The sequence below is a fragment of the Somniosus microcephalus genome, chromosome 19, assembly GCF_052327205.1.
Source record: "Somniosus microcephalus isolate GS21.2 chromosome 19, FLI_Smic_1.0, whole genome shotgun sequence".
NCBI classification, from domain to species: Eukaryota; Metazoa; Chordata; class Chondrichthyes; order Squaliformes; family Somniosidae; genus Somniosus; species Somniosus microcephalus.
The window spans coordinates 47,364,591-47,379,001 of NC_141005.1; the positions used below are offsets into that span (position 1 = coordinate 47,364,591).

Consider the following 14,411-nt stretch of genomic DNA (forward strand, 5'->3'; position numbering starts at 1 on the left):
GACCAGGTCGCCCACGGAGTACACACTGCTCGGGAATCACGTCAGGTAAGCAGGATGGGAGTTGAACTGCCATGGAATCATCTCATTACTTGACAGCTGCAAATGTGCTATAAAAGCTCCCATCTCACAGCTGTTCACTTTTCAAGCTCAGAAGCTGTTGCTTACTACATTTGGAAGACAGATTGAGATTTATGCAGGTTGCAAGTGTTTGGAGCAAAAACTCTATCCAGTGTCACCTCATTGGAACAACTTCTCTCACTATTGACAGATTGCTTAAGTCATCTCAAGTTCACCTGACATCTATTACATCAGAATGGATACGATTTATACTCTCACCTTTGTCCTCAGAATCCCACCACGATCAACCCCAACACCAGCAGCACCAGGCACACCAGCAGCACCAACACCACCCTTCTCCGCAATCAACTGATGCTGCAGAGGACACAGGGCATCAGCACCTGACCACAGTGCTGCCCGGGACACCAGGGATGGCCTCACCATGGCCAGATTTACTTCACTTGACAGTGTACACCCTGGCTGCCACAATACGCCAGGTTGGCACCACCCCACACCAACACCATAAAGCATCCCTACAATGCCCAAGCCATTCCTTTCACTCTTATCAGCATTGCTGGGAGTACCATTATGTCGCACCATTCACTGCAACTCACTAAGCCACTTCCAAAGGTTCACACAAATCTGTCCAAGAACGCAAAGTGTTGAAAGTAAAGATTTCAATGTTTGACAGCACATTAACAGAAACTTCACATGAACATTGGCTAAAACACCCAAGTGCCTACCCTTGTGTGTTGCTAGTTGGTATGATTGGACTAGGATGAGAGCAAGTGCGAGGGGTTGCTAGTGAGATGGGGAAGTGATAATGTAGATAGAGAGGGATGGGTGGAGGTGCAAGGTAAGTTGGTGTAAGGATGTGCAGGAGTAGGGTTGGGAAGACAAGAGTGATGGGGATGTGATGCGAGATGAGGCACAGCAAGATGAGGTTAAGTGCGGCTTTGCAGTAACGTTTCGCGATCTGCTGAGATCATTGAAAGGTTTGCGCCACTGCAGCCGGGTCCTCCTGACGACATCCCTGCTCGTGTCCTTCTGTGCAATGTGCAACCAGGCTGCGTTGATCTCCTGGGGAGGTCTCTTCCACCCATTGGAAGGGAAGAGAACCTCCCTGCGTGCTGTAACTCCCTCCATAAGCATATGGAGGGAGTCAGGGGAGAGCCTGGGTACAGCCGTGCACCTCTGTGTTGGAAACTGCAAGCATAAATTAGTGAAAACTCTGCTAATTAAGGGCATGTGAAGAGTAGGTCTGACGAAACAGCTGTCAAGGTCAATAAAGATACCACTGCATCATGTGTTATGATGCAAGTGTATCATGCAAGTATATGCCACAGTGAATAATCTCATTCCTAACATACACACAAATATTGGAGTGACATCAAATACATAAACTATTTCACAAAAAACCTCTCCACATGTCCTCAATTAGCATTCCTATCCCAATGTTAATATAAACATGGAAAGGAAATAATTTGGACTTTATGGGGGAAAAATTGGCTCGCGCCCCCTTTGGGGCATTAACTTTGCCGAGGCGCCACTAGAAGTGCACCCCCTCCCTCTTGGGGTGCTCCAGTTCAATATCGCGGCGCTACGTGCCTCAGCGCCACTAATTAGAGGGGAGGGGCTTTGTGCAGCGCGAACCGGGGCCCTGCTGGGCCACCAGGGAGCGGGGTGCCGGCAAAAGATCCCAGCACTCGCGAGGAATGCCGGGCTGATGGATCGCGGCCGGCACCCCACAGGAGGAGGGCAGAGGGGGCAGGTGCCCCACAAAAAAAGGGCCACCCGGCACCTCCCCTTTAAATATTGCCACCCAGGCCGCAGTTACGCCCCCCTAACCCTATCGGACACAGTGTCTGGCGGTACGTCGGGGGCGCGACCCAAGTTTGCGGCCGAGGTGCTGCTCACGGCGATGAAGTCATTGCCGGAGGCTCAACGCCGCAGGGCGCTACTGCTGCCACTAACCACTGAATTTTGCAGGAGGCGTAAGCGGCGCCGCACCCGAGCGCTAGCTGCTTTGCGCCCCACTAATGGGAGGCTCAAAGCAACTGAATTTTACCCCCACTGACTAAATCTTCCCATGGACCATGTACATTTGTGCTCACATAGATTCTCATTTAATGCAAGAGGCAAATAACTTAAGGTTAAGCTACAAAGAGAAAACATGAAAATTCTTCAGACTCCCAAGAAGCAAAAATATATATTAAACATGGAGGGGGACAGAGATAATACAAGACAAAGGCTTATTCTCAATATGGATTTTGCCAAGACTCCCTTTGGGAAGCAGTGTATAGTAGGTAGGTTAGGGGAGAGAGCAGTGTAATACAGGAAACTTTGGTTTATCCGGAGGTTAAAAGTCCGGAAAGCTCTATTTACCGGCAAAATTCAGGAGCCGTTTCCTATAAGTATTTTTACTTCTCGTTGCTTTTTTTTTCCCCAGTCAGGCTCTGCAAGGTCTGTAGCTAAGCAACAGCTTCAGCTAGAGACGCTTTTAAGCTGCAGCCGACTGTTTTGAAGCTGTTGGGTTTGTTGATTCACACGAAGCTGAAAATCTCCGTATGTTTCAACATGTCCGGCAGTTTTGATCTAACAGCAACAGCTCGGTCCCGTCAGTGCCGGATATCACAAAGTTTCCTGTATAAGGAATTAGCAATTACCTTTTCTAACCATCAGCAAAATAGAGATGAATAATAACTGGTGTTATCTTGAGAACTATTAACATTAAGTCGCTCTCTCCCTCTCACCAACACTCTGATGTTTATGGAACATAAAGGCAAAGCTGCAACAAGTGCATCATCAAAACAGTATTTCTTTTCTCATTCTCATTCTCTCTCACACAGACAGCCTCTTTAAAGAAAAAATATTCAATATAAATTTTACCTCATTTGAAGATTACCACTGCTGATTTTTTTGTCTTCCTTGTTAAATACATTACAAAATATAATTTTGGGGTAAATATTATGTATGTAGTTTTTTCATAGAGGTAAAATAAAATAATTCCAGTATTTTTATTTGTGCGCTGGTGGAAGGTCATGTTTATATTGGTGAGTTTTTAACAATGCATGTAGCACTATCAGCGCTGAGCTTCAAACAACAGAAACACGAATTGGAGTATCCAATGTGAGGGTTAATCTGCCTGCTGTTCTGCCTACCCATTAGGTGGAAAATCAGGTGAACCTTTCACTGAGTGTGCTAATCTTCAAGCTTCCAACTTTTATCTTTTCCTTTTTAATATTTTTTGGTAGGTCATTCAAGATTGGGTTTCAGAAGATCCTAGTGGTTTCTCAATGGCAATTTTCAAGCCAATTTCTTTGCTTTTGATTCATACTTTCCCTACCTCTTTGCTGTTTTATTTCAAGCCAATCAATAAAGTGTGACAAATAGGAAGTCCACAATAGAGATTTAATGTATTAAGAGGAATCAAGGCCAAGTGCAGTCTTCAGATGAAGTGAGGTTAGAGGTCAGGGATAATTAGATCAGGGTGCAGAGACATAATTCAATCTCCAGTTTAAAGTCCTTATTTTTATATAATACTTCAATTAGACCAAGGCATACGAAGAGGAGGGAATGGGATAGGGGCTAAATAGGAATGGAAAGGAGAGGGGAGGGGAAGCTTGAAACTACCACAGTGGGTGAGTGAAGGAATTGGAAAAGTACTTCAGCCATGGGGATGGCGGGCGAGGTGGAGGTGGAAAGGTTGGAAAATTACCTCAGTGAGGGATAGACAGCTTTATGGTGACTGAACATGTGAAATTGTGTTTTTACAACATTATGTGTGTTAAAAGTATTTTCAAGTTCTAATTGTGTGATTATGCCCATAATTTTGTGGAAACTTTAAATCAGTAACCGTATGTTTTATTTGTATGTATTGAATTTTAAGTCTCATCTCTTTTTTAAAATGCAGATACAAAGGTTGCACAGTGCAGAATTCTGGTCGGGGGAGGCGTTCCAGAGGTCTTGGACAATTGGGCAGAGTTTTGGAGGGTAAGGTGTGGAACTACAGGAAACTCTCGTTTAAACGGCACCTAAATATCTGGAATTCTCTATTAACCGGCAAAATTCTCACTCCGAAAACAATACCTCAATAACCGGCAATGTTGCCGAGTCCGAGTCTCCCGCGGTGGCCGAGTTAGTCAGTGGGGGTAGTTCTCCAAACTGCCACTACTCGGCTTCTTGGCGCTGTCGGAAGTCGGAACACCTCAATACCCCTGTAACAGGAGTCTGACTCTCCCGCGCTGCCGGTAGTCTCTTCTGATCCGCCATTTTACAGGGGTACTGTGTGTCTCCCACGCTGCTGGTAGTCATTGCATTGCATTATGGAAATCCCAAAAGTTGGTCCAAGCAAAAGTAAGAGAGTGGTGTAATTGTATACTGCACATTTCTTAATTTTTAAAAATTTTTCTTTGTTTAAAAATAACCTCGGTAGAGAACCCTCTCCGTCATCCGGAATTTTTGATCAACCGGCAACACGCCGGTCCCGTCGGTGCCGGATACCAAAGAGTTTCACAGAAACCCACAGAATCACAGAAACCCCACAGTGCAGATAGAGGCCATTTCGGCCCATCGAGCCTGCACCGACACATATCCCACCCGATCCCCGTAACCCCAACACATATCCCACCCTATCCCTGTAACCCCACCTATTTAATCCCCCTAACACTAAGGGTCAATTTATCATAGCCAATCAACCTAACCCGCACATCTTTGGACTGTGGGAGGAAACCGGAGCACCCGGAGAAAACCCACGCAAACACGGGGAGAATGTGCAAACTCCACACAGACAGTTGCCCGAGGCCAGGTTCGAACCCGGGTCTCTGGCGCTGTGAGGCAACAGTGCTAACCACTATGCCACCGTGCTGCCTGTTTCCTGTATTAAGGTGGTGGTCAAGGGATATGGTAGTGTTGTGAGCACACCTGAGTTCTGGTAGCATTTTTGGGGAATAGTGTGAAGAGAATTCCTGCCCAGCCACCACCACCATCATCACCACCACCCCCCTCCCCCCAACCCCACCAGAAATTTAAAAAGAATAACTTCCCATTAATCTGGGAATGTTTTGGTTACTTAAAATCTGGCAAGAGGGAACAGGGAGGAGTTAAACGTTTAGCTGGTACTCCAAGACTGAGGAGCAGGAGAGGTGGCAGGATGGAAGTGGAGAGCAGCGCCACTTAACAAGACGACAGAACGGGAGGACCCAGAGATAAGTATAAGGAAGAGATAATGTCTGACAGGAAAAGTGTCCTATACTCAAGACTTTGAATATTTTACAGATGGATTATATACAGTTACCATTATATATAGATAGCAAAATACTGCGGATGCTGGAAATCCAAAATAACAACAGAAAACGCTGGAAAAACTCAGCAGGCCAGGCAACATCCGTGGACAGATAAACAAAGTCAACGTTTCAGGTCAAAACCCTTCTACAGAACGGAGAAAAAACAGCAGGAAATGAAAAGAAATTCTGTTGTATATATAGATGATACATTGTTAACATTATATATAAAAATGTGTTACTAATTCTCAATTCACTCTGCCTTTATTAAACCCTTTTTCTGAAAACCTCAAACCATAAACTCTTTGAATTTGTGTTAATACTGTAAATAGTACAGCTTTGTATTGTACTTCCATTGCATTATATGGGTGCTAATGGAAATAAGTTATGTTGCTATTCACATTGTTAAAAAAGTGATTAATATATTAATTTTATTTTTTGGACTGAGCAAATATGTACAACTTTCTAATCTCTTGCATTTCTAACTTTCTTCCTCCCATTCCCGCTTACTTTTCAGTGCCTGGTTGTATAAAATTCTTATCCTGTGTACTAATGCTTTGATCAATGCTGCTAGCAAAGCAGCCTCCACAATCATTTCCAGATTACACCTGGCAGGAGACTACAGATGCCTGTTGGCAGCAAAGGACTGAAACGTTGGCAGCACACCACGAGAACAAGTCAATAGTAATTTAGCTCTGTCTTGAGGAAGTTCCCTCCTGGCAAGCATCTGATTCCCTGGAGTCTGAAGCCTGAAAGGCTTGAATCAATATTGTTATGTAATACATAAAGGGTAAAAGAAAAATACAGGCGTTTAACCAAAACAAGTTTATAATTGTGAAATGCTATTTTGATCAGCATAATTTCCATACATAACCAAGAATCATGCAAGTGGAATCTGCTATCACAAGATAAAGCTCTCCATCTAGTGCCCCACATTACAGCAGCTAATTGTCCATTAAATAACTCCATGATTTTTTTGTCTCCACTATCCTACCATTCAAAGTGTTGATCACTTTGCATGATAAAGAACCTCCTGACATTAATCCTAAATTTAATAGTTTAAACATCTGTGCCACCTTCGCTTACGGTCAAAATTTACTGTGCAATACTCAGATTTAACTAAACTGCATAGTGTACTATCTCATGTACTTCTACATAGGCTGAACAGTCTATGTATCATAGCAAAATACTGCAGATGCTGGAAATCCAAAATAACAACAGAAAATGCTGGAAAAACTCAGCAGGCCAGGCAACATCCGTGGAGAGTCGACGTTTTGGGTCGAACCCTTTTTCAAAACTGGAAAGGAAATGAAATAGATCGAAAGGCAGGGCTGGGAGGGAACATCATCTATGTATCATCAGTCTTTCATCATAACTTAATCCTTTAGCTCGACAGATCCGTCTTGTGGCTCTTCTCTACACTGCCTACATGGCTCGAATGTCTCAGTGACCAAAACTGGACACAATATTGAAGATGTGGTCCGACCACTGTACAATTTCATGACATCCTATGACTTATATTTTACCAATTTAGCAATATAATTCAGCTTGCTGCTCCACAGTAACTGGACACTAATTGCCAAGTCTACTCGTCGAGATTTCTTTCAACTTCACCCATAACTAGCTTTGCATATTCAGGGAGACATGCTGCCCATTTTTTTTTTTATTGCAAATGTGCAGTCCTTAAACTTATCTGTAAGTAATTTCATTTGTGACGGTTCTGTCCACTTAGAGATTTTGTTTGGCTCATTTTGTAGATTAGCAAACGCCTCACACACGGTTGCCATCTAGTTCTGTATCAGAAAATTTGACCAATTTGTTTTGAATTTTTGAATCCAAATTGTTGATGTAAATTAAACAGAAGGTGTCTCATCACTGATCCCTGGGGCACTCCACTCAGAACTTTTTCTCTACCCTAGAGTTACTCTCCTAACAGGTACCACCCCATCTCCAAACTTGTTTTCTTCTCCAAAATGCTTGAACATATTGTCGCCTGCCACCTCTCCCGCAACACTGTTTGAATCTCTTCAGTTGGGTTAATGACCTTCCCATTACTGCAAAATGGTCCTAATCAAGTCATGAAGGACATTCTCTGTGACTATGACCATGCTGCATCATTCCTCCTCGCCCTCCTTAACTGCTTTGCAGCCTTTGACACATCATCCTCCAACATATTTACTCAGTTATCCAGCCTGGAGGGATTGCCCTTGCTTGGTTCCACTCATATATCCAAACATAGCCTGAACACCTACACCAATGGCTTTTCTTCCCACCCGATTATCTCTGGAGTCCCCAAGGATCCATCCATGGCCCCCTCCTCTTCCTCATCTATATGTTGCCCCATGGTGAAATTATTCAGACAAGGTATATTTTCTGCTGATGAAACCCAGCTCTATTTCTCCAACGCCTCTGTTGACCCCTCCAGTGAGTCTGTGCTGTCAGACTGCTTGTCTGAGATCCAGTCTTGGATGAGCCAGCATTTTGTATGTGGGAGCTGAACTTGAGGAATGAGAAAGAATATAACTATGGTAATATACTTTACCATTGCTTCTCATTCATTCTAATGAATTCATACAATCAGCAAGTATATCACGATAGTACTAAAACTCAAGAATGATCTGAAGATTTACAACACAAGGCCAGCTTGGAGCATAGCATGCCAAAGTGCTGGGCATGCTGAATTTTCAACTCAACTTAAGAATATTTCAATAAAACCTGAAGACCAGTCAAGTTAGATGCCATGCTGAGCACTTCTAGAGGAACCCTATGCATAATGGCCCAATAAATGGCCACTGCAAGTGAGCTCCAACTTTCCTCAACAAATCCCACCATCCTGAGAAGTAAACACAGCCCAGTTTGTTAACCTCTGCTTCGTAATGAGTTTCCTAAATGTTTGGTCTCCAAAGAAAACAAATAGCTGTCCAGATTGATGAAAGCCTAAACATGCAAATGCTCTGTGCACATCAGATTTCAACATTCACATTTCTATAGTGTTCATGTAAAGAAACCTGCTCTACAGGGCAGATAAAATACAGTGAATGCTGAGCAGGAGGGAAAAACAAAAAACTGAAAAATTGTAGGGGGGCAATTGCTGAAGAGAAGGATCTTAAGATTTTTTTAAAGTAAGGAGAGAAGTGGCAAGGATTTATGGAGGGTTTTCTGGAGGGCTGGGATATAATGGCTGAGAAAGCAGCCACTGATAGAATAGGACTACAAGAAGTTACTGTAAGTCTGAGGATGCATTTAGGGATGCATGGCTGAAGGGGATTGCTCAGGTAGAGTGCGGAGGAACCAAGGAGGGAATTGCAAACAAGGAAAAGGATCTTGAAGTCAATTTTCTGGGGTAGAGAAAACAAGTGAAACTTGGAAAGGAAAGGGGTGTTGGGAGTGTGCAGGTGAGAACATGGGCCATGCCATTCTGAATGAGTTGCAACTGTGAAGGGTAAATGCTGGCTAGGAGAGCATTGGAGAAATCAAACCTCAAAGCAATAAAGCCTTAGGTGCATGTTTCAGTAGCAGTAGGGAGAGATATGGGCAGAGGCCAGCATTGTTGTGGAGCTGGGAGAAAGTGGTCTTGGTTCTGAGATCGATTAGTACATTGAGGTTCCACATGTCCAGACTTAGCCTGAGGTGGCAGCAAATGAGATTGATGGAGTCAAAGTCAGAGGCATGCAGGTGGAGGAGGAGACAAATAAGATAACTTTAGTTTTGTCAAAACTAAGATGGAGCAAATGCCAGCTCATCTCGGATCTTAATGTTAGAAAGACAGCTGGAGAGTCTTGGGGTCAATGGCGAGGTAAAATTGGGTGGCATCTCTGTATATAGAGAAGCTGCTAATGGAAAGCATATACAAGACAAAGGATGGGGGGGGGGGGATGTCAAGTATTGATTGCTTCTGATTTCTCTTAACCCAATAGCAGGAAAAAAAATTACAGGCTAATAAAAGCAATGAGACTTATGTAAATATTATGTCGTGGGCAAATAAAAAATCACTGATAACATACAGCGTAAAAAAATTGCAACGACTTGGATTGTTGGGGATATTAAAAGTGCCATTTGACAGGATTCACACCAGATTTGAGAGAGGCAGATGCCAATCACATCAAGAAGTAAATACAAGGGAAACAAAAGATTCCAGGGGGTTGCAAGTGGTTGGAACAGAACTTTGAAAACAATCACATTAACTTTGAATTTAAATGTGATCAATCATTTGTTGCAGGCTCAGTTGATCCTGTTTAAAGGTGACTGCATGTCAGGTCTGGGCTATTGCTATAACGGGATGTTTAATTACAGTACAAGATATCACAAAATAAGCTCATTTTATGATGAGCTTAACAATAACTAAGATAATATACAAACCGGGACTTGAAAGGAAAATAAAAGCTTTAAACTTTCTAGGCTGGGTTTTAGATCTTCACTCATTTCTCTTCCCCACATTTTGAGGATAAGGATTCTAGTTCGGAGTAAGATACATTTATGAAGTGTATACATTCTGCGTTTATGGTAAAATACAAAAAATCTTCCAAGTTCAGTATTTACCATAAATGTTACCATGTGACTCGAAAGAGTGACTGGTTTAAATCCTCTATATTCCACATTGGGTTGCAAACTGAAATTTCATTGGTTAAAGTATTAATTTGCAATTTGGAGTCTGTTTACCATAGTAATGTTCAGCTGTCTTTCTGCGTAATGTCTCCACTGTGTCTTCAGAGTCTGCCCATTCCAGTACTAATCGTCGACCATACAAGTGAGTGCTGTGGCAAAGGGCATTGAAGGCTTTCTGCAGAACAGAAGGAAAACACCTTTGAATATTTCTGATTTACTACCAAAATGTATTTGTCAATTACAGTTGTTTACCATTTGTAAAAGAAGTTTGTGTAAATGTAAACAGCAATTAAATTATAAATTGCTGACTTCTAAGTGTTTATTTAATCCAACACATTGCTACACTAATTAGGTAACCTCCCTAAGTGTAAACGTAGCATATAAAACAGCTGTGCTAGCAGAACTGCTTAGTGTCACCATAGTACAAACATTCTTTTTCCACTACTAGAGATGAGACATGCCACTAACAATTCAACCAGAAGTATTAGAAACAACGGCTCTTGAACCATTTAAGTGGCCTTAAAAATGACAACTCAATGCAGAACTATAGGAAAAAACACAAGATTAAAACAAGAACTCTGGGAAGTTCAGGCAACACCCTAAAAATGAGCAGACACTGTTGTCAACAACTGGAACTAAACTGAAGGAGTTTGGATGACCAAGGTCCCTTACTTACTGAATAAGCTATATTGTCCAATAAGATTAAATGTTCTAGAAACAGATGAGGAGTAATCAAGTTTATAATGTTGTATGGTGAGGGACAAGAGTATAACTCATTTTTCTTTTTCTTTTCATTAATGTGCCAATGAAACATCATAGGGTCACATTGACACTGGTCAGAAGATTGAAACTTTGTGGTCAATTTTCAGTGTGCCACGAGGCAGGCTTTTAGGCGTGCGGGGGGCTAAAATCCTGAATTCGGGGGTCCCGACACCATCCCGCCCAAAACCCGCCTCCATGTAAGTTTCAAAGGAGGCGGGTAGCCACCCCGCACTGGGACCCGCCGACCCGAGGCGGGAAGGGATTAGCGCCAATTAACTGCCTGTTAACAGGTAGTTAACAGGCAGTTTTTAGCCTAATCCCTATTTTGAGGGGTGTCGTGTGGGATTCCCGACAGCTCCAAACCACGCCAGGTTACAGCAGGCGGGCCGTCGGGTTGAAGGACTTGGAGGGGTCGCGATGTCGGTGTTCAGGTGAGTGATGGGTGCAGGAGTGCAAAGGTAAGTGTGTCTGGTGTGTCTAAAGTATGTAAAGAAGTTTAAATTACCTGTACTTAACTTAACAGCCTTTCTTCCTCTAGGTTTCGGAAGTCCATCGCTCAGCCGGCACTGAAAGCAAAATGGCTGCGCGGTCAAAAGTGACAGCCTTCAGCTTTCATTGCCGGTGAGAGTTCTAACTGAGTCTGTGTAGAAGGACTCATGTTAGAAGTCAGACTGTCAGTATTTGACAGCTTCAAACAGCTGTGAAACACTGATATTTCATCTGTCAACACCTCTTGACAGATGAAATTTCAGTCTGTGACGTCACCTGTTGCTGGGTGGCCCTTAATTGGCCTGCTGAGCCCACTGGGCAGGCTCAACAAGGCCAATCAAGGGAAAATCGCGTGGATTGGCCGGACATCGACGTAGGCGGGACTAAAACCCGAAAGTTGTAGCCCGCCTCCTTCCCGACTGCTGAATGAAAATCGACCCCTTTGTGTCAAAAATTAATGACATTTTAAAAGTGAATCCCCGTGGCAAAAGGATCATCTTGGTCATCTATAAAATAGACAGACAAAGGGTTTTTACTTGGTAAACTTCAGTGTATAAAAAAGTGTTTTTCACACCTCAGGAGTGCATCGAGGTCAAGGAAGTGAGAATGCCCAGAGGAGGTAGTCCCACCTCAGAGCCCACACCCGCTGATACAGGAAACCATGTTTGGGACCGGTGGAGGTTTTGCACAAGGCCTCCCACTCCGGAATCATAGAAACTTATAGCACAGAAGGAGGCCATTTGTGCCATGCTGGCTCTTTGAAAGAGCAGTCATGCTTAGTCCCACATCCCCGCTTTTTGTCCGTAACCCTGTTAAGTTCCTCATCCTCAAGTACCTATCCAACTCCCTTATAAAATTATTTATGGAATCCACCACCTTTTCAGGTACAGCGTTTCAGATCCCGACAACGCCGAGTGAAAAATTTCTCCTCATTTCCCCTCTAGATCTTTTGCCAATGATTTTAAAACTATGACTTCTGGTTACTGACCTATTCATCAGAGGGAATAGTTTTTGCTCTATCTACTCTATCAAAACCTCTCACCATCTTGAAAACCTCTATTAGGTCACCTCTTCCCTGTTCCAAGGAGAACAGTCCTAATTTTTCCAACTTCTCCTCATAACTGAAGTCCCTCATCCCTGGTAACATCCTGGCAAACCTCCTCTGTACCCTTTCTAAGGCCTTTACATCTTTCCTGAAGTGAAGTGCCCAGAATTGTCCACAATACTCCAGCTGAGGCCTAACCAGTGATTTATAAAGTCCTAGCATGATCTCTTTGTTTTTATATTCTAGTCCTCTATTTATAAACCCAAATTCTTTTATAACCACCATATCAATTTGTCGTGCCACCTTGAAGGACTTGGGTATATGGACCAAGGTCTCTCTGCTCATATACACTTTTCAAAATCGTGCCATTTATGGTATACATGTCTTTCCATATTCCTCCACACTTCTCCGCATTGAACTCCATCTGCCATGCTTCTGCCCATTTCACCATCCTGTCTATGTCATCCTGAAGCATAGAACTATCCTCATCTCTATCTACTACTTTGCCAAGTTTCGTATCATCTGCAAACTTTATAATGCTGCTAACTACACCAGAGTCTAGGCCGTGAAAATTGAAAAGAGTGCATGACCCAAAACTGACCCTCGGGGAACAACACTGCAAAGAACCTCCCAGTTTGAAAAACATCCATCCACTACCACCCTTTGTTTCCTGTCATGGAGCCAATGTTGTATCCATACCGCCACTTTCCCCTTAATTCCATGGGCTTTCATCATCTTAATAAGCTTCCTTTGTGGCACTTTGTTGAATGCCTTCCGAAAGTCCATATACAGTATACATCTACTGCACCACCTTGACCAACCTTCGCTGTTACCTAATTAAAGAATTCAATCAAGTTAGTCAGACACGATTTGCCTTCAACAAATCCATGCCTTTCCAAATGAAAGTTTATTTTGTCCCTGATAACGGTTTCCAATAACTTCCCCATCACTGATGTTAGGCTGACTGGCCTGTAGTTTCCTGGTTTATCCCTCTCCCCTTTCTTGAATAGTGGTACAGGTAGACTATCCTTTATCCGAACTTCCGAAAACCTCTAAAAACCGAAAGTTTTTTCGTTCAGCGTAAGTCGTGCGCACGACATGACCAGAGTGGCGCACGACTTACGCTGAGCAGGGCAGAGGGTCACAGAGTTTCCTCCTGGGTAGGAGATTGCAGGCCGAGCCGGGCAGTGTGAAGGAGGTACCGGGAGAGTGAACCCAACAATACAGCGGCCCATCCGATAGCTGCAGCGGCCCGTCTGATATTCTTTTCTCCCCCCGACCCGACCTGCGGCCCGTCCGATATTCTTTTCTTCCCCCCCCCCCCAGACCCAACCCGAACCGCAGCCCGTCCGATATTCTTTTCTACCCCCCCCCCACCCGACCCGACACTCCCCCCGACCCGAACCGCGGCCCGTCCGATATTCTTTTCTCCCCCCGACCCCCGACCTGAACCGCAGCCCGTCCGATATTCTTTTCCCCCCCCCCCCCCACCCGACCCCCGACCTGATTTGCGGGCCAGCTTAGTAGGTCAGGCGATATCCGGCTTTCCAGAGAAGCAGGAAGGGGAATGAGACATGGAACAGTCGCAAGAGGTAGCCTGAACTTTTAAAATTTATATGAAATACAAATTTCCCAGTCTTATAATAATACCTTCTGAAATCCGAAAAATTCCGAAAACCGAAACTCAGCTGGTCCCAAGGCTTTCGGATAAGGGATAGTGTACCTGTATAACATTAGCAGCCCTCCAGTCTTCTGGCACTACTCCTGCATCCAATGAGGATTGAAAGATTGTGACTAATGTCTTTGCTATTTCTACCGTTGCTTCTATCAGCAACTAAGGATGCATTCCATCTGGACCATGGAATCTTCCAGGAAAGCCCAGGGCACAGCAGATCAGAGTTCTAGCCTACTTCTGGGGCAGTCAGGAGAAATCGAGAGACATTTGCAGGTTCAGAATAGCTTATCAGGCAAGATTTCAAAGTCGAACGAATATTACGAGTGAGACTTCAAAGTTTAAGTGGTGCAGCCTGATACAGGCAAGTGCCTAAAGAGCATCACTTGTAGGAGTTAAGTTTCTGAGAACAGAGCAAGTTTAGATCTACCAGGAAGAGAAACAGACAATGAAATAATTAAATAGTATGGCTGCAGACAGAGATCAATCTCATGGGCGC

At 43.7% G+C, this 14,411-nt stretch overlaps 1 protein-coding gene across 2 annotated transcripts in view; it reads right to left on the reverse strand.

Moving 5' to 3' along the window:
• Positions 1-14,411, reverse strand: part of rbm19 (RNA binding motif protein 19) — a 292,795-nt gene that overhangs the window by 120,286 nt on the left and 158,098 nt on the right. Inside the window, exon 23 of one of the 2 annotated variants that reach the window (XM_085961763.1) lies at positions 9,999-10,119. The exons of the other annotated variant lie outside the window; for it this stretch is intronic. Coding sequence (XP_085817889.1) covers positions 9,999-10,119 — 121 coding nt within the window. The remainder of the gene's footprint in view (positions 1-9,998; positions 10,120-14,411) is intronic. 2 annotated transcript variants of the gene reach the window in all.